This window comes from Acromyrmex echinatior, chromosome 7 (genome assembly GCF_024713525.1).
Source record: "Acromyrmex echinatior isolate Ae372 chromosome 7, ASM2471352v2, whole genome shotgun sequence".
In the NCBI taxonomy this organism is placed as follows: domain Eukaryota; kingdom Metazoa; phylum Arthropoda; class Insecta; order Hymenoptera; family Formicidae; genus Acromyrmex; species Acromyrmex echinatior.
In genome coordinates this window covers 640946-660519 of record NC_141858.1, presented here as the reverse complement: position 1 = coordinate 660519, position 19574 = coordinate 640946, and the positions used below count along the sequence as shown (strand labels likewise).

The window sequence follows — 19574 nt, the reverse complement described above, 5'->3', positions numbered from 1 at the left end:
TTTGCTTGATACTCTGAAAGCTCTGCAATCTGTATTTACGAAATTGGAAGTTACAGACTAGTAGATTACATGAAGAACCAATGCCGAATTTTTGGAATTGGGCTTAAGGAGATGCTGGAGTGATCTAATTATCGATATTACAGTTGTATGAAAATCTCCAAACTGACTGAACGATATGAAAAATTCTTTTACAGAATTAAAGTAGACGCAAAATTAGGAAGTGGTGCAGTGGACTTTATGCTAAAATAAAAAAAATTAAGTAAGTTTTTAATATTTTTTTTTATTTTAATATAAAGTCCACTGCATCACTTTCTAATTTTGCGTCTACTTGCGTTTTCTGTGGTTGAATTAGTGTACACTTTTAGAACTTAAAATGAGATAGTTATATGTTCGATATTTGGCGAAAGCGAGAGTTCTAATGCAGTCTAGTGCAGAATATATATATAAAGAATAGACCTTTAGACTTTAGACATCTAAGCGTACGGATAACGCGATGTTACGAATGCTTTAAAGCGTTTTTTGATTGATCAATTTGTAAAATTCTCTCTTCTGATTGGTCCATTAAATGCTTTAAAGTTTATTTATAGTGAGACTTTGGCCACAGCTTAAAACGGGAGGACCCCAACCATGGTTCGATTGGACACTATTAATCACAGCGGCCGAGTGTCTAGGGACTTCTTAGTCTCAAGTGCTATGAGTGGCTCATGTCCAATCAGGTGCCCCTTAAAAGATTTTTATATGTAATTATTGTGATCTTGTTACAGGTACCTGGATATAAGTACGCTAAAGGATATAATTACAAATTGGGAGATAAAAATATTTTATGGAAAAAGGATCCTATTTGTTCTTTAACAACTCTAAGACCAACTGCACGCGAAATAGACATAGTGATGAAAGAAATGAAGAAACTCAAGGCCGCGTCGATGCAGTGAGAGCTAAAAAGTGATATGTCTAGGAAAGAAGTAGAGCTTGTAAATAACAATCCAACAAAAAAATTACGACGAGTAGGGCCATTTCTTAATGGATTCAAGGTCGCTAAATCTAAATCCGCCAGCGAAAGATGCCCTTCACGTCAAATTTTTTAGATAAATTAAATATGAATAAAAAACAGCGGATGGATCCAGCATTTGGATCCATCATTTTACATTTCATAACTTGATGAAAAAAAATCGCATAGTAAAAAATAAGAATTTTTTTAAAGGTGAAGATTTGCTCTTTAAGTGACGTTAATAAAATTGAAAAATAAATACTAAGTAAGAATATTCAAGCCTTATAATGGTCGAAGCTAGATCTTTAATGCTTAAATAATTTAATGTGAATTATTCAAGCATTAAAGATCTAGCTTCGATCGTTATAGGCTTGAATATTTTTATTTAGTATTTATTTAATTACATTACAGTCTTAATAAAATCACTTATTATTGAAAAATAAAATTTCGTTGAGCTACAAAAAAATGATAAATATAATGAAATACACTGTTTTTGACTCATATTACTCGATTTATCTCAAAACCTAATGTGATGGACATCTTTCGCTAACTGACTTGGATTCAACGACCTTGAATCTATTAAGAAATGTGGATCATGGTCGCGTCGTAGGAAAAAAGGTCAAATTTTTCAAACAGTGTAATAATTAAAGTAAAAATAAATTTTACTTCTAACCTTGGGAAATATCTGCATTCTTTGTTTTTACTGAATTAATTTCTTTCATGTTATATTTTGTAATATTAAGTAATATTAAGTAATTTTATTATGTTTTATAATAATTAAATATTAATTGATATAATTTTTAAATATAAATAAAGAGCCTAATCGAATAAGCATATGAAAAATGCTCCCAAACCAGTTTTGAGCACGTTATATTATTAAGCTCGATAAAAGATTATTTTACATCAAATTTCACCCTGCTAAACTTATTCATCTAATAACAATGGTGAAAAACATGTATTTCAATTTTTTATTTTTATTTTCCTATCGTATAAATTAAAAAAGCTGAAAAAATGTGACGCACTTTCTAGTATGACATTACATCTATAAAAATTTTTTTTTAATGAAAAATTTGAATTTAAAAAAGTGCAAAAAGTTTTAATGCATGTTTTTTATGAAAATATTTGAGTACTATCTTGAAAAAATTATTAAATTAATCATTCCATGATGAATGAAACATGTCGTATTCAGATTTTTTAAAAGAGTGTGAGCATTATTTCAAAAATTAAAAACCAGTTTTTAAATATTTTTTATTTATATTCAGCGTGTGTAAGGCCCAGTTTCAACTGACGGTTAACTCTTAACCGAGATTCAATTTATTCATTATCTCTTTTCAATTCTAGAATTGGAAAAAGATGAGAAAATTGAAACCCTTGGTTAAAAGTTAACCATGAGTTGAAATTGAGCCTAAATGACTGTTTTAGGCAGTGTTATGCGTCATTTCATTTTTTTCTAACCTAATATGGGGTTAGAAAACTGACAATTCTGCACAAGGCGTATAAACGCCAAGTTACATCTCTGCCATGAAGTTGAATCCCCTTTCCTCTTAAGGCTCGAACACAATAGGCACAGGCAATAGGCACAAGCAACAGGGAATAACGAGCCGTCCAATCAGAGCTCTGGTAAATTCGATATTATATCCCAGAGCTCTGATTAGATGGCTGGTTATTCCCTGTTGCCTATTATGTTTAAGTCTTTAAGCTGGAAACACAATAGGCATAGGGAATAACAAGCCATCCAATTAGAGCTTTGAGGTTGTCACGTCAGCGGTACTTATAAAACTTGTCCAGGAATGTCCCTGGCCAAATTACAAATTTTTCTTTACTTCAATAACCGACGGGGCACTAGAACTGCAGGGACCGCCCCTGACATCTTCTCCCCACCTCACGCGCCCTACCAGCATGGAGGGGCACCTTTTTCCTGAAAGCGTTCGGGTTCTAAAAACGGGACTTGCTCTCGCGAGCAGCGAGTTTTTGAGGAGTAGTTCAAAACTTTCCGGGGTCGGGTCTGGTCGAAGAGAAACGGTCTCTTCCAGAGTATCGCGATTTCTAGTTAAATTCCTAAATTCTACTCGCGTGAGCAATCCAATCTAATCATAGGTACATCTTATTTAATCTTCCTAGTTAACCGCGTCTAATTATTATAAATAGTTATAACATAAGTCTGGATATGTGTGTAGCAACTGCAGAAGTTATAAAATACACTAATTACTTTTGAGCAATTATAAGTACGTATATATATTAATATTTGACGAAACCTCTCCTTTTACAATAAACGCCGCCGCGCGTATACGTTTATCGTTTAACTTGGAGATCGTGTGTGTGAACGAGCGGAATCAGCGCCGGCCAATCATCGAGCACCTACAAGGAGCCTGACCAACCAGACTGAGCCGCGCGTCCCGCACCACGGACCGAACCACCAGCAAGATTCATGAAGGTATTACCATAGGTTTCTTCTTAATCGAAAGGACGCGCAACTCTCGATTTGTTACCCGCCATTGGTCCCCGGTTTGTCCAGGTATCAATTACCAACGGTTGGACCTTGGGACGTAACAAGGTATAATATTGAACTTTTACCCCAGAGCTCTAATTGGATGGCTCGTTTCCTGTTCTCTGCTCCTAAACAATTAATGACAATAAAGAAAAATATCAGGGCGCTCCTCGTTTCGAACTCAGTTCACTTTCTGGTCTCTTCTCCGAGTTAGTAGACTTTCGTTCTGCTACTGAGCCACACAGTCCTAACGCTGATTTCTTTGTTGTCCCTATTTCTGCCAATAAATTTCTTACAGTATTGCCTGTGCCTATTGTGTTCTAGCTTTAAGATACATTTAGATTACAGCATCAAGTGTCAAGCAGTGAAAGCAGCAACCATTTTAGAAAGAACCGTTTTTTTAAAAAGAAGCGAAATGGATGATTCATTAGATGTAAATAGTAAATTAATCAATTATACAATATAATTATACTATAAATTATACAATATTTTCACTATATATTGGATCATCTAAAAAATATTCGCGATACTTTGTCACTAGATATATGATCATCAACACACATCTAGTGACAAAAAACCGCGGATACTTTTTAGATGACCCAATATAAATGTATTGAAGAAATAAAGATTTCAGCAGGTTTTATTAAATTCTTGTGAAGTTTGCGAAACTATCGTGAATGAGACTGAGATAGTTAATCACAATTACTTGGCAGGATGTTCCTGGAAATAGTAATTCAAGATAGTTTTATCCACAATATGATAAAGGTGCTATACCATTAAGCACGGATTGGAATGACAGATCGGATTTCTCACTAGAATCGAGCATTCTGCTCCATAACAGTTTTCTCTACCCGTCCCATCAGTAAAAACAGAATCTGGTTATAAAATATATTGGGTCATCTAAAAAGTATCCGCGGTTTTTTGTCACTAGATGTGTTGACCATCAACACCATCTTTTTAGATGACCCAATATTTCATCGTTACGGCTCCTGCATACCAATGGATATTAGGAGCTATAAGGTTATTGGATACCACATCACATTTTGCCGCGCGGTAAGCGTTTTCGCGTCTAGTATGCAGAAGCTATTACAGTGCTATCACATACAGCCCGTAATCCGTAATTCACACGATGTTTGCAAAAGTTACTAGGGATTGTGTCCATAACGTTATGTGTGTTTTATCTTTATGTCCCATGGAACCATAATCCTATGAAATTTCCGTAAAAATTACTAGTTATTACCAATGCTTTTCTTAATTTTGTTTATTTGACTGGCGTTTTCGAGCAGATTTATTCCCATTTGAGTTGAATAATGTTCTACTATTAGTTGACGTTACATATTCCATAAGAGCATAACGTCATTAATCCAATCTAGGTTGATGCACCCGTCGCGAAAAACTAAATGATTTTATTATTAAAAATATCATTGAAAAAAATCATTGAAAATGAATGGCGTTTTCAATAGTATTTTATAACAAGCTGAATGAGCCAATGGTAATATTTTATTACTGGCTAGTAATGCTTTCAATGGTTTTAATTTTATAGTTTTATTGCTAAAATGAGTATTATTATTAATATCTTATTCCAGAATACACATCATAAAATTATGATTAAAAAAAAAGTTTTTTTCTGAATTCGGGAACTAATTTAATAATGCTTCGAAGCGGTCACCCATCCAGTTGCATACCGCCATCCATTATCCTTGATTTCTGAAATCGTATGGAAATCGTAGCCCTTTTTGATGATCCACAAACATCTATATAATCATGGATGTATAGCTATGATACATCTGTTCAATATATGGTCCTGATAGAAATTTGTGCAGTTCAACTGAACATTCAGTTAGTTACTGTCTAATATTTAATTTTAATGTTATAACGACTATTTTCAGGTTAGGAAATCATACGCTGTACTTTCGTAGTACCAGTTATCATGTATTGGGTCATTTAAAAACCGTGGATACTTTTTAGATGACCCAATATATCGTCTTCGACTAGGTCTCCACAGTCTCTCTTCTGTCGATAATAGTACACCGTATTGATACGGGTTATGTACCGTGATATACAGTATGCAGGTACAATGTTGATATGTATGCTGTATTATAATATCATGGACCTAGTTTCCACCGAGGGTTTAAATAGGATCAGATTGTTGAGAACCAATCAACTAGTCAAGTATTCTCCTGTTATAGTCGAATGACAGAGGAACTTGCTCGACTGTAGTTGGTTCTTATATTCCGGTTTAAATTCTCGGTGAAAACTACATGTATACTTTTTATACTGCTACCATACAGTTATGGCTATTGGAGCGACTGCTGTGCAATATGGCGCCGATGGTTACCAACCAAAGGCGAAGGACAATTGGCGGGAAATCGTTAGGTTGAGAATGAGTGCTACTCACTGCTTTTGATTTTTATGCCATAAAGCGATTTAATACAAACTTAATATTAAACTAACTAAATACTAAATACAAATATAGATTAGAAAATAGAGACGTGATTGCGCGTGTAAGACGGCTCGGATACCGGCATGGTGTCGCGGATTACCAGAACTATGAAAATACACTTAAAGTAATTATCTGACAATGCTAATAATTATCACAGACATGAACAGTGATCGGTATCGGTCTCGCGGAATACACAAAGTAATTCGGAACTTCAACTTCTGAGTTCTAACTTACTGGCTATCGCAGAGACTTACACGAAGTCCGCACGCGGCATGCCATGACAGAGCGAACGGAAGAAGAAACGGAAAGAACGACTACGACATCAGCGACGGACGCATACAGCGCCGCCACTGGCGCTCGCAGCGCCGCAGCTAACGTTCGCAGCGCCGCGACCAACGCTCGCAGCGCCGCGACTAACGCTCGCAACGCCACAGTACTCCTCTCCCAGTGTAAACGTTAAAGAAAGAAATACTGATTAGAATATCGCTAGAACGAGAATAACAAAAAAAAAAATAAAAATAAATGTAACAAACAGAACTTATACATATTGGTTTGCTTAACGTAACATTGCGCGAATTAATTCTTAAAACTAATAGTCTTTCGCTTTGTTGCTGGACTAGAATATGTTTTTGGTTTACTTTGCACTGGAATGTCAGTTGAAGACGAAGATGCAGTGGACGGAATAGTTCCTGAGTCTTGGATTAGTACATACGCGGGCTTAAGTCTGTCGATCGTGACGTTGCTGAATTTGCCGTCGATTTCAATGGCGAAGATTTTGTTCGAGATGCGCTCTAGTACTTTATGCGGTCCGGTATATGATTGATCCAGAGGTCTGTTGCCTTCAACTTTGCAGAAAACGTGAGAGCAATTATACAAATCTTTGTGGAAAAATAGCTTAGGTCTAATGTGATGAGAAGTTGGTCTAGGCCGCAACTTTTGCATAATTACGCGGAAATCCTCGACGAAAATTCATGGGTCACTCGGCATTTCTTCAGAGGAGAAAAATTCACCTGGTATCTTGAGCGTAGTGCCGTACACTAATACCTATGCTTACACCGCTACCGAAGCGTCTAGATCTTCTTTGAGACAAGTTCTCAGTCCTAGTAATACTACTGACAGTGTATCAGTCCATTGAGTTTCACCGTGACACATTAATGCTGTTTTTAGAGAGCGATGCCATCGTTTGATGATGCCATTAGACTCCGGGTGGTATGCAGTTGTCCGACAACGTTTAGAGCCAATGAGTTTGGTTAATGTATCGAACAGCTGCGCTTCGAATTGCGAGCCTTGATCGGTCGTGATCAAGCGTGGAGCTCCGAATCTGGCTACTCAGTGAGTGAAAAACATCTTTGTCACCGTGTTTGCTGTACAATTCTGTAATGGAATAGCCTCCGGTCAACGAGTAAATCGGTCAATCATTGTTAATAAATACCTGAAACTTTTGAATGGAGGTAGAGGACCGACGATATCGATATGTACATGCTCGAAACGAGTATCTGGTACTGGTATTTCGGTAGGTGGGGTGTGACGATGAATTTTAGATTGTTGGCATGCTAGACAAGTGTGGGCCCACTCTTTAATGTCTTTAGACATGGAAGGCCACACAAATTTTTGTGCAATTTGCCGGTGAGTTGCTCTGCCGCTTGGATGCGACATTTGATGCACCATGTCGAAAACTCGCCTTCGTAGTGGTCCGGGAACGTAAGATCTGATCTCTTGCTCTGAAGTGTCACAGTAAATATTGGATGCTGTTTCCGACAAGGTAAAGTTTTTGAGCTTCAAAGACGTTGATGTGGATTGCTTCAGTTGCTGTAACTCATCGTCCGAGGCTTGAGCTTCTGCAATCTCCTGCATATCGAGACTAGTTGGCATCACGATAGTGTCGGCGCGAGATAATGTATCTGCTACCATGTTATCGGCGTCTGAAACGTGACGTACATCAGTTGTGAACTCTGAAATGAAGAGTAGATGACGAGTTTGTCTTGGCGACATTTGTTCTGACTTCTTGAATACATAAAAGGGGTTTATGATCCGTGATAACGTGAAAATTTCGTCCCTCTAACATATATCGAAAATGTTTGATAGCTGCATAGATAGCTAATAGTTCTCTATCATATGCACTATATTTTGTTTGTGTAGGCGTGAGTTTCCTTGAAAAGAAGCTGAGTGGTTGTAGAAATCCGTTGCTGTATTGTTGCAATACCGCGCCGATTGCTTTGTCTGAGGCGTCTGTTTGCAACGAGAGTGTTGCATTGCTGTCTGGAAATGCGAGCGAGGTGGCTTGAGCGAGATGTACCTTGACTCGTTGAAAGGATTGTTTGAGCTCAGAAGTCCACCGATTTTCGCATTGTTGTTGCGTTTACGCCCAGAAATTACCTTTAGCAATGGTGCCTGTATGCTTGCGATATCCTTTAGAAATCGGTTGTAAAAATTGAGCATTCCTAGAAATCGTCGAAGTCCTTTTTCAGTAGCTGGTTCCTGGAAATCGATAATTGCTTGGATCTTTTCGGGCAAGGGCTTGATGCCTTCGGCGCTGATCACATGTCCAAGGAAGTTGACGCTCTTCTGCCTGAACACGCATTTATTCGGGTTGATCGCTATTCCATGCTGTTGCAGTCTACCGAACAGAATCTTTAAGTGCTCTTTGTGCTGGGTTTCGTCCTGCGAAGCGATTAGAATATCATCAATATAAGTGAAACAGAAATCGAGTCCTACGGTTACCCGATCCATGAATCGTTGAAAAGTTTACGAAGTCCAAAAGTCATGTATGGAAAATCGAAAAGCCCGAATGGTGTGATGATGGCGGTTTTCGGAATATCTGATTCGCGAACTGGAATCTGCTGATATACGCGTAGATCGATCGTGGAGAATACGGTTTTACCATGAAGGAAATGTGTGCTGTCTTGAAGAAATGGAATTGAGTAACGGTCCGGAACAGTTACCTCGTTGAGCTTGCGGTAAACCCCGCATGGACGCCAGTCATCAGTGTTCTTCTTCTAAACCAGGTGCAGTGGGCTGGCCCAAGGGCTCTTGGAAGGCCTGCAAAAACCCTGTTGCATCATATATTCGAACTCTTGCTTGGCTGCTTTAAATTTCTCTGGACAGAGTCGTCTGGTTTTGTTTGACACCGGGGAACCCGTTGTCTCGATAACGTGTTCTACCCCATGTGCGGCTTGTTTATGCGTAATCGATGCTCGAGTTATCTCTGGGAACTCATTTAACATTTCTTTGAAAGGGCAGTCGTCGGCAAAGGCTGTCAACTTTGGAATGGTTCTGCAAATGAGCATTGACTTTGAGGAACGTGTCACCATCAATCAGCCGCTTGTGCCGGATGTCAGGCAACAAGTTATAACGCGCCAGAAAATTCGAGCCAATTATGAATGTGTCCACTTCGGCGATAACGAAAGGCCATTGGAAAATCCTGCGGAATCCCAAATCGAGCCGCAGTAATTTCTGTCCATATGTAGGGATGATCGTTCCGTTTGCTGCGTAGAGTATCTGTTTTCCAATATGCGCAAGATTGCGTCTTGAGGCGGATATGGTCGAGACATCCGTTCCAGTATCCACCAGGAATCTGATGCCGGTGACGCGGTCCCGGACTATCAAACGGTGATCGCCACTGCCGAACCTCCTGTCGTCGGCGATAGTTCGACTTCTAGTTTTCCTGTTCCGTTGATGCTTTCGGCTTCCAGCTGCAGGGTTGCGTACACTTGACTACGTTACCGCCGAAACGTCGATGATACCAGCACGGCCTGTTCTTAGATTGTGACCTTGAATTGTTGGCTTCTACGACGAGAATTTCGCGAGACCCGTGATCTGTCGCGCGATAAATGAACTACCAATTTATCTATCCGTTTTATAAGCGCGGATATTTGCGGATCTACCGAACTAGCTTTCGTCGGCGCAACCATTGCGATGGCATTAACGCCAGTGGATAGCACGTCCGTTATTCGGTCTGCTAGTTGCGATAGCTCTTCGAGTTCGTGCTTGCTAGACGCTAGTATAGCTTGCACTTGTTGTGGTAAGCGCTGTAGCCATAAGGATTTGAGCACCTCTTCTGATGCGCCATCTTGCGCGAGATCTCGCATCCGACGAAACAATTGCGACGGGCGGCGATCACCTAGGTCAATCTCGTTTAATAATCTATGCAGTTTCTTTTCGGCGCTATCCGCGAAGCTTCTTACTATCTTTGAGCGCGACGTACCTATCCATCGCGGGCGGATTGAGTATGATATCGCTAACTTCGGACAAAGAGTCGTCGTCAAGGCATTGTATCACATAATTATATCTTGTGTTGTCTACAGTTATGCCTGCGGTGAGGAATTGAGCTTCCATTTGTACGAACCAGAGGTCTGGCTTCGTTTTCCAAAACGGCATGGATCTAATTCCGACTCGCGAAAGCGCAGGTATTTCGATTATACGCGACGATACATCGCTGTCCTGATTGCGCGCAGGGGAATCGCTTGAGCCACTCGGCATGTCGACGGTTTATTTGGACGCGCGCGCAAGGTTAAACACGAGAGGTCAAACGCGCGCAAAAACGCCACGCAATCATGTCAGGATCACCAGTTCGTGGCTATTGGAGCGAATGCTGTGCAATATGGCGCCGATGGTTACCAACCAAAGGCGAAGGACAATTGGCGGGAAATCGTTAGGTTGAGAATGAGTGCTACTCACTGCTTTTGATTTTTATGCCATAAGGCGATTTAATACAAACTTAATATTAAATTAACTAAATACAAATATAGATTAGAAAATAGAAATGTGATTGCGCGTGTAAGACGGCTCGGATACCGGCATGGTGTTGCGGAGTTACAATACCAGAACTATGAAAATACACTTAAAGTAATTATCTGACAACGCTAATAATTATCACAGACATGAACAGTGATCGGTATCGGTCTCGTGGAATACACAAAGTAATTCGGAACCTCAACTTCTGAGTTCTAACTTACTGACTGACGCCATGACATCAGAGAGAGCGAACGGAAGAAGAAATGAAAAGAACGACTACATCAGCGCCGCGACCAACGCTCGCAGCGCCGCGACTAATGCTCGCAACGCCACACAGTTATGCCGTACACCTCCATCTCGTGGCAGTACAGTAACAGTACAGTAGTGGTATTTTGTGCGGGTATCGTGGGATATGTTTAGTTAGCTGGAGTATTGGATCATCTAAAAAGTATCCGCGGTTTTTTGTCACTAAATGTGTTGACTATCAACACCATCTAGTGACAAAAAACTACGGATACTTTTTAGATGACCCAATATTTTACTATTGAAGATTTTATCACCGGTTAGTGATAAAATTTTTAGTAGTAAAATATTGCTGTTCGAGAGTGAGTCAAAGCGAGAGCGACAGCGAGAAAATTTTGAGTGAGACGGCGTTTTAGTTGAAGTTCGATTTACACGAATTCTCGATCGCGAATCGAACACGGTGATTTTCTGGCGGCGGAGCGTCTCCCAGGCGATTGCATTTGTAGCGAAGCGTTGACTCTGACCGAGAACAGCGAAGAGAGCGCATCGCTGCTCGATTTGGCCTTTTATTCTTTTTGAAGAACAAAGGCTTCCTTTTACAAACGCCTATGAGATTCTCGCAAAATCGAAAAATTTAAGGTGACCGATGATTTAGGCGGCGATTGGCAATTTCGAGCGCGATGGTTAAGCGGTACGCTATTGCCATGCGCGCCCGCCAAATCAGGAATCTTGATTGGGGTGTCAGTATATTACGTGTTTCGTGCGAGCGCTGCGACCGATTTGAATTTGCTTGCCGTTTTAGCGATTGGAATTTGTGTACGTGCGACATACAGCTTTGCTTATGTTTTTTGATTTTATTAACGAGGTGATTGTTAAGTTTGTGCTCTGGAAACTTCTAAAAACGCTTGGAATCCTTCTAGAAGCTTCCAATCCGCGTGTCGCGGACGTACACCGAACCTGCAAAAACTGTCTGTTTCGACTGTATCTCGAACAATTGCCATTGGTAAAATACCATTGAAAGCATCACTGAATCGTATAAATGAGTAGCTTTTAATGAGTAGCGAATGATATTCCTATTGACAATAATCCAATGGCAAAATATTATACCACTGATCGAATGATATTCCTATTGATGTGTATCCAATAGTAACTAATATACCATTAGTCGAATGATATTCCCACTACATCCAATGATAAAGTATTTTACCACTGACCGAAGGATTTTTTTATTGAACGCCTCAAGTAGTAAAATCATTCGATAATGATAATGCCGCTGAGTTCGTATAATTTTATCATTAGTTCAAATGATTTTACTATTATCTGAATGATAATATCATCGATACTTTTCGCGACGGACAAATCCGCTGGAGTCGAATACACTATAAATTTGACGGTTTAATTAAAACTTTTGTTATAATCAAAATATATTCTATAATCAAAATATATAGTTTTCTTATAAAATAAAATAAAAATAAATAATATAACTCGGTAAATAAAAAATATTACCATTTATACGTCCGTATTTTACGGTTCCATGAGACACAAGGATATGTAACACGCAACGCAATTGCACTCCGACGGCAAACAATTATCGATCAAATATTTATTAATAATTCATATTTATAACAGTTTGCAAATTCTAATAGCATTTAATAAAATAATATTTACTGTACAATATGTAGAAATCGTGAATACAATAAATGATCCATTTTCCTGTTCCTGTACTAGACTGCACTAGAACTCTCTTTTCACGTAGTTGTGGATTACATGAGAAATATCTGCCGTATGTACATACGTCCCTAGAACTTATTCTACAATGATCGTAACATAAGATCATAACATAAATCGCAACACGCAAAACACGCAACGTTTGTTAACAAACAGCGAATCAGAAGCGTCAATGGTACTATCGACTATTTCTGATTGGCTGTCGCGACAAACGTCACGTATGTGTTTTATATAAACGCGACTTAATATGTTGACTTTTTTAATTTAAATAAAACATAATCAAGTTTGCAGTGAAATGAAACTATTTTCTTTACGTTAACCCATGAAAATAGGTGAAAAACATTTTAATATAATCAGTGTAGATAAGTTGCACATACTTAAAATGAAACGAAGAAATGAGGAAATTGTTATATAATTGTTAAGGAAATTGTTAACAATTAGATAAATTGTTCATTTAAGCAATAAAACACTATTAATAATAATTCTAATTACTTATGTTAAAGTTACGATTAACCATACATCGGGCGAGAGAGATTTCTGATTGCTACATTTTCTCAACTATAGAGTTACTAGTTTCAATAGCATTTTATATTGTTCAGGCCAGAGTCGAATGTAAACAAAAAATTCTTCATAATCAGTTAATCTAATCGCGAAACAGATTAAATAGGAAACTCTGTTGTCGTCTTCTTTTATTGATTGGCCTGATCCACCAACGTCGATTTAATAATACTATTTAATTATACTTCGATTTAATAATAAAATAAAAAGCGTTGAGGCCTATTTTCAAATCCGTCTTTAAACTTATGGTGAATTCGATCATTCGCACTACACTGGATCAGCGCATAATTAAAAGCTACTTTATATAAACTATCTCAATATAGTAATACAGTATAATCAACTTTGACAATGAAATGATACACATATATTTTGTTAAATAACGTGACAATATCATTAATAGATATCGTTTAAAATATTTATATACTTTTACATTTAACTTTGCTAATTTCATGCAAAGTAGCTTTTAATATGCACTGATCTAGTATAGTGCAAATGGTCGAATTCGCTATTATAGTTAATAACCTCTTAAACAAACAAATTGGCCATTGCTTTCATCAGATCAATGTTTCTGATTGGTTGTCTCGACAAGCGTTGCGTGTGGGTTTTGCGTGTTGCGATTTATGATCTTACATTACGGTCATTGTAGAATAAGTTTTAATAACTTTTGCGGATATCCGATGCGGATTACGGATTACGGCAATGTGTGACGGGAATTACAATTCAGTATTTTAGAGTAGTGCTCGCAAAGATTTGCTCATTTTGGGTCGATTTCGATGAACGATCCCCATTACCGCTTGAGGCTCGGCAGTCTGGGTACTCACGTGATACTATGGCTCAGGGGCTTAAACGTCTCTGTAGCTTAATCGTGCGGAAGTTGTTTCTTACGTTATTAAACAATATTTTTTTGCAAAATTTTTATTTTCTTAAAAAAATCAAATATTAAATTTTCTAAAATATTTTGTCATAATAATTCTTGTCTAGAAACCATTCAATAATTGTTATAAATTTACATCGAGAAGTTTCTATAATATATCGAGAAGTTTCTATATCGTCTTTATGTAATTATTTAACATTCTTTTTTAAACAATGTAGTACACAAGAAGGGCAAAGAATGTATAAAAGAATTTTAATTTAAATTAGCAAAATTCATCCAAAACAATTATAATTAACAAATGTTTCGACTTCAATCGAGTCATTTTCAATGTAGTCTTAATATCAACATATCAACATCATTCTAAATCAAAAATATGCACATGATTTTACAATATTATTATAATTCTTTAATATCAAATTTTTTACTCCGTGTAGTACGCTGCGAGTCATTTTTATCAAGAATTAAAGTAGTCATAAGAAAATTCTGGAAAAGTAACCGTGAACAAAAAGAATTAATATTAATTACATAAAAATTAGTAATATGATAATGTACCTTATCAGTGATATCAGTAAATGTGTTAAGAGTCCATTAATAAAAAAAGAAAAAAAATTGCAAGTAGATTGTAGTCCATTTCATGGTACAATATAATAGTCTTTTTATTCTATAAATTATTTTAAGCAAATTTGGAAAGGTAACGAGTATCTAACTTTCACGATGTCAAATAACGAAATGTCAAGAAGAAAAACATTTATCAAGACAAATAGAGGGGAAAAGGAAAGAAGATATTAGGAAGGAGAAAGAGAATGTATAATGTTAGAATACAATTTAAGCAAAAACTCTGTGTCATTTTGTCTGTTTATTCCATGTTTCTGTTTTTTAATATGAACTATTTCAAATATCAACCTTTTATTATATGAAGGCTCTATATCTAATATGTCCACTTTATCTCATTTAAAGTTATGATTCTTCTCAATACGCTGATTGGAAATCACTGATGGAGATTTTGAACTTATATTGATATCCGAAACATGTTCATGCAATCTTCAATTGTCTTTTTGTCTGGCCAACATAACTTAACATCACAATTCTTATAAGATATTCTGTAGACTACATTTTGATTATGAAAGTGTTCCAACTCATCCTTTCCTTTCTTTATGAAACTTATTAATGTGTTAGGAATAGTAAAAGCCAATTTACAATTAAACATGTTAATTATAGGTATAAATCTTTCAGATATTCTATTGATATTATATATGGAATCATAAAAAATCTCTTTGTGTTATCCTTATTTTTATTCAAAATATTGTTAATATGATATTTAATTCTATTATGAATAGTCGAGAAAATAAAACGTAAAGGATATCCATTCTGTAAAAAAATATTAATAGCGTCAATCAAATATTATTTTGTTGGAATTTCGGATGACACAAGCAAAAAATCTTATCCACAACTCCATAAATTACACCTCTTTTATAACAAAGTGGATGGTGTGAATGGAAATTAAGAAATCTACCGGAAAAGATTGCTTTACGGTATATATCAAAAATAAGATTCCGTTCTTCAATAATCAACATGGTATCCAAAAAACATATTTTTCCATCAATGCCCATAGTGAACTGCAATCTAGCGTGTAACAAATTAAAAATATCCAAAATATCACCAATATTCTCAAACGGAGCAGCTAAGATAATATCTTTTTTAAACAGTTACATAAAGACGTTACATACGTTAAAGAGAATGTTAACAATTAATCGTTAATGAGAAATTAAAATCAAGAATTTAAAATGATAAAATTATATTTGCTAATAGAAGAAAATAGTTATTGCGATATAAAATCCTTGTTACTTGATGTTTGAGAAGGCTCGCGAATTAAATTGTAATTCTGAACTGCGTGAACTTGCTTTATTGCACAAAACTGCTCACGCTCACCACGTGCTAGACCCTCTCGCCATCTTGTCTCCTTCTCCTGTGCGGTTACGCTGCGCGTAAGCAAACTCAGTAACATAGCCTCATTCCATCGAGATATATGCCACCTCCCTTGAAGGACTTTCTTTCAATTGAATTAATATAAGGGTGCTTAAACTATGATATTCTAATTATTCACGAAATAAAGAAAAACTTAAACTAGAAATTTATCAACTTCAAGCTCGATATTATCCAAACTTGTCGACCATAAACTAAACAATAACAAATAAAATTAAATGATGGAATGATTGGCGCAATGGACAGTAATTTTAATTTATATAAAGTTAATCGTCATTAATCGATAGCGGACGAAGTTTATGATCGCTCTCTTGAATGATCTGCTACTGGTTCTGACCGTAGCGACTCGCACGAAGGTCTCCGTCACTTTACCCAGCTTCCATTTCAATGGCGGTATGGTAGATTGTCGTCCTTCACCAACACCATTGCACCTGTCTCTATACTTTTTCGACCAGTAAATCATTTGCTTCTCGTCTGTATTTGTAGATGCCATATACTCTCTGTGCCATCGTTTCCAGAAATGCTGCCTTATCTTCTAGAGATGCTGTCATCGTGGTAGTTTATTATCTGAAACATCTACGAAATTATTCTGAAGGTTCCAGCTATGAGCCCCCAATAAGGAAATGAGTTGGGATTAAAGCTACCAGATTGTTGGGATCAGAGGATAAAGGAGTTAGAGGTCTCAAATTTAACACCGCCTCAATTTCTATTAACAATGTGTTGTATTTCCTCATAGGTAAAAATGAGTCCTCGCGATGTTTAAATGCCTTTTTATCGCCTTCACGGCCGCCTCCTATATCCCTCCAAAGTGCGGGGAGCCGGGAGGTATAAATCTCTATTCAATCTTCCGATTTCACTAATTTCTCATCGATTTCATTTTCGCTCTTTGCTAAAAATTCGTAGACCTCATATAATTCTCGCACTGTCCTATAAAGTTTGTCACGTTATCGGAATATAACTGCGAGCATATATCTCTTCTTGCCACAAACCTTCTCAATGCAGCTATGAAGGCCTCGATGGTTAATGCCGTTACCAATTTTTCAAATGCACCGCTCTCGTGTGAAAACGTATGAAAACGGCTACATATACTTTAACAACGGGAATTCTGCCTCGTCTTCTACTCTCTCTCATTTGCATCGGACTTGCATAGTCTATTCCAGCAATGGAGAAAGGTTTCAAATCTGTTGTAACCCTGTTTTTCGGGAGCTCTGCCATTTGTAATTTAGGCGTACGGGATTTGTATTTGAAGCATTTAACACAACTACGTGTTATCCTTTTTGCTTCTCTTCTTCCATTTAAGGGCCATACTTTTGTCTAACGAAACTTTAGCTTCTCTAAGCCACAGTGTAATTACCGTATGTGCTCCTATCTGAAAATCAGCGTGATTACATGATGCCCAGCTGACAGGATTATTTGGTGCTTCTGATCCTGAGTCAGATCGGCATGCCGCAGACGCCCTCCTACTCTGATCATTTTTTGATCGTTCAGAAATGTGTTCATTTTGATTAGCTTACTGGCTTTGCTAACCGGCTACTGTGCTTCCAGTTCCTTGATCTCTTGAGCAAAAACGTCTCTTTGAATACTTCGTAAAATAGCAATCTCTACCTCTTTTATCTCTTCAACTGATAGTGATCTACCTCTGCGACTTCCTTCCAACTTCGCTATGAACCTTTGACAAAGGGTGATAACATGCTGTAACTTAGAATACGAAGAGAATTTGATCAAAACTTCAAAGGGGATAGAAGAAGTTATTACCATGATTCTTTTTTCTGTTACATCCTCCTTGGACACATTTGATTGCTGAGGCCAATGCTGTTTGGATGTAAGCCATCTCGGGCCTTCCCACTATAACTTGCTCTCTTTTAGTTGTTTAATGGTAGTACCTCTACTATAGATAGGGGATCCGCTGGGATCCCCTAAGGGTATATAATGCCAACATGCTTCAAGTGACAACTCTTGAATTTTTGCCACTTGATTGGCCACGAATGTTTTCATTGATTAGATGGCGCTTTTATCCATTCTAATACTACGAGGGCAAGTCAATAAGTTTTTAGAAAAACACAGTAGAACACATTTTTTTTGATCGATTCATTTTTATTTCTCAACATAGTCTTCTTTCAGCTCGATACACTTGATTCAACGATTCTCCAACTTTTTCAAGCCGTCCGAATAATATAATTTGTCCAATCCTTCAAAATGAGCCTCGGTTTCGGCGATGAGCTGCTCTTTGGTGATGAATCTCTTTCCTCCGAACCATTTCTTTAGGTTTGGATACAGGAAATAGTCGTAAGGGGTTAAATCTAGTGAATATGCTGAATGGGAAAGCAATTCGTAGCAGAATTCGTTGAATTTGCCCATCGGTGCCGGGCACGTGTGAACCCATGGATTATCTTGATAGAAGAGCACTTTCTTCTTCCAAATGGGGACGTTTTTTCTTTAAAATATTGTTGAAACGGTCCAATAAGACTGCATAGTAATCGCCATTGATTGTTTGCTTCGGAAGGTAATCGATATGAATTATACCGCGTGCATCCCAGAAGACTGTGGTCATCACCTTTCCGGCTGATTTCACGGTTTTCGCCTTCTTCGGAGCTGGTTTACTCGGTCCATTGTTTTAACTGTTCCTTTGTCTCGGATGTCAAGTAATGGATCCATGTTTCGTCCATAGTAATGAATTGACGCAAAAATTCATCTGGATTATGTTGAAACATCTCTAAACATTGTTTTGAAATCGTCACACGGTCGCGCTTATGATCCATAGTGAGCAAACGCGGCACCCATCTTGCCGATAGCTTTTTCATACCCAATTGTTCGTACAAAATTGAAATCACTGTGCCATGTGATATGCCTGTAGCCTCAACAAGCTCGCGCACTTTCATTCGTCGATCAGTCAATATCGTGGACTTTATCGATCATTTCTGACGTAGCAGTCTCAATTTGACATCCCGAACGAGGAGCATCACATGTGGATGTATGACTACGTTTAAATTCATTCATCCAATTGTATACAGTCCCAAACACTGGTGCAGATGTACTATGAACATTATCCAACTCGGCTTTGATTTCTTTCGGCGGGAAACCTTTCATATGTAGATGTTTGATCACTGCACGAAACTCGTTTTTTTCCAAAATTTGCAAAAAATACAAAAGTTGTTCGCTTTAATCGTCTATAGAAATGAAACGACGCGATGAATTCCGTTCAAAATTTGACAGTAATCAACTGAAAGATGCTACTTGTCAAAAAATAATGTGACACTGCGAGTGTCCTCTGACAGATTTTCTAAGAAACTATTGACTTGCCTTCGTACATTCAGAAAAATAAGTATGGAGAAAGTAACTTTATATGATCATACAAGTGATAAAATGCATGATATTATGTTGTCTCCTGATGATGCTTGATGTACTGCTTTAAGTAAGATGATAAATGTCAATTATAACCTACTATAGATATTAGTGTTTAAGATCGTTAATTCGTAAAAAAGTAAAAATTCTTTCGTTTGATTAACAGTAATTGTTGTTGGACGTGTGCATGAAA

At 37.4% G+C, this 19574-nt stretch overlaps 1 protein-coding gene and 1 pseudogene across 3 annotated transcripts in view; one reads left to right on the top strand and one right to left on the bottom strand.

The window, feature by feature from the left end:
• Nucleotides 1–1670, top strand: part of ND-42 (NADH dehydrogenase (ubiquinone) subunit ND-42) — a 44062-nt gene extending 42392 nt beyond the window's left edge. For 2 of the 3 annotated variants that reach the window (XM_087408044.1, XM_011052643.2), the window contains one exon: nucleotides 765–1670. In XM_087408044.1, coding sequence (XP_087264170.1) covers nucleotides 765–932 — 168 coding nt within the window. In that variant the 3' untranslated portion in view covers nucleotides 933–1670. The remainder of the gene's footprint in view (nucleotides 1–764) is intronic. The other variant, XM_087408045.1, reaches the window with a different exon arrangement.
• Nucleotides 1671–9677: 8007 nt separating this feature from the next.
• On the bottom strand, nucleotides 9678–18430 carry LOC147908901 (uncharacterized; annotated as a pseudogene).
• Nucleotides 18431–19574: the final 1144 nt, after the last annotated feature.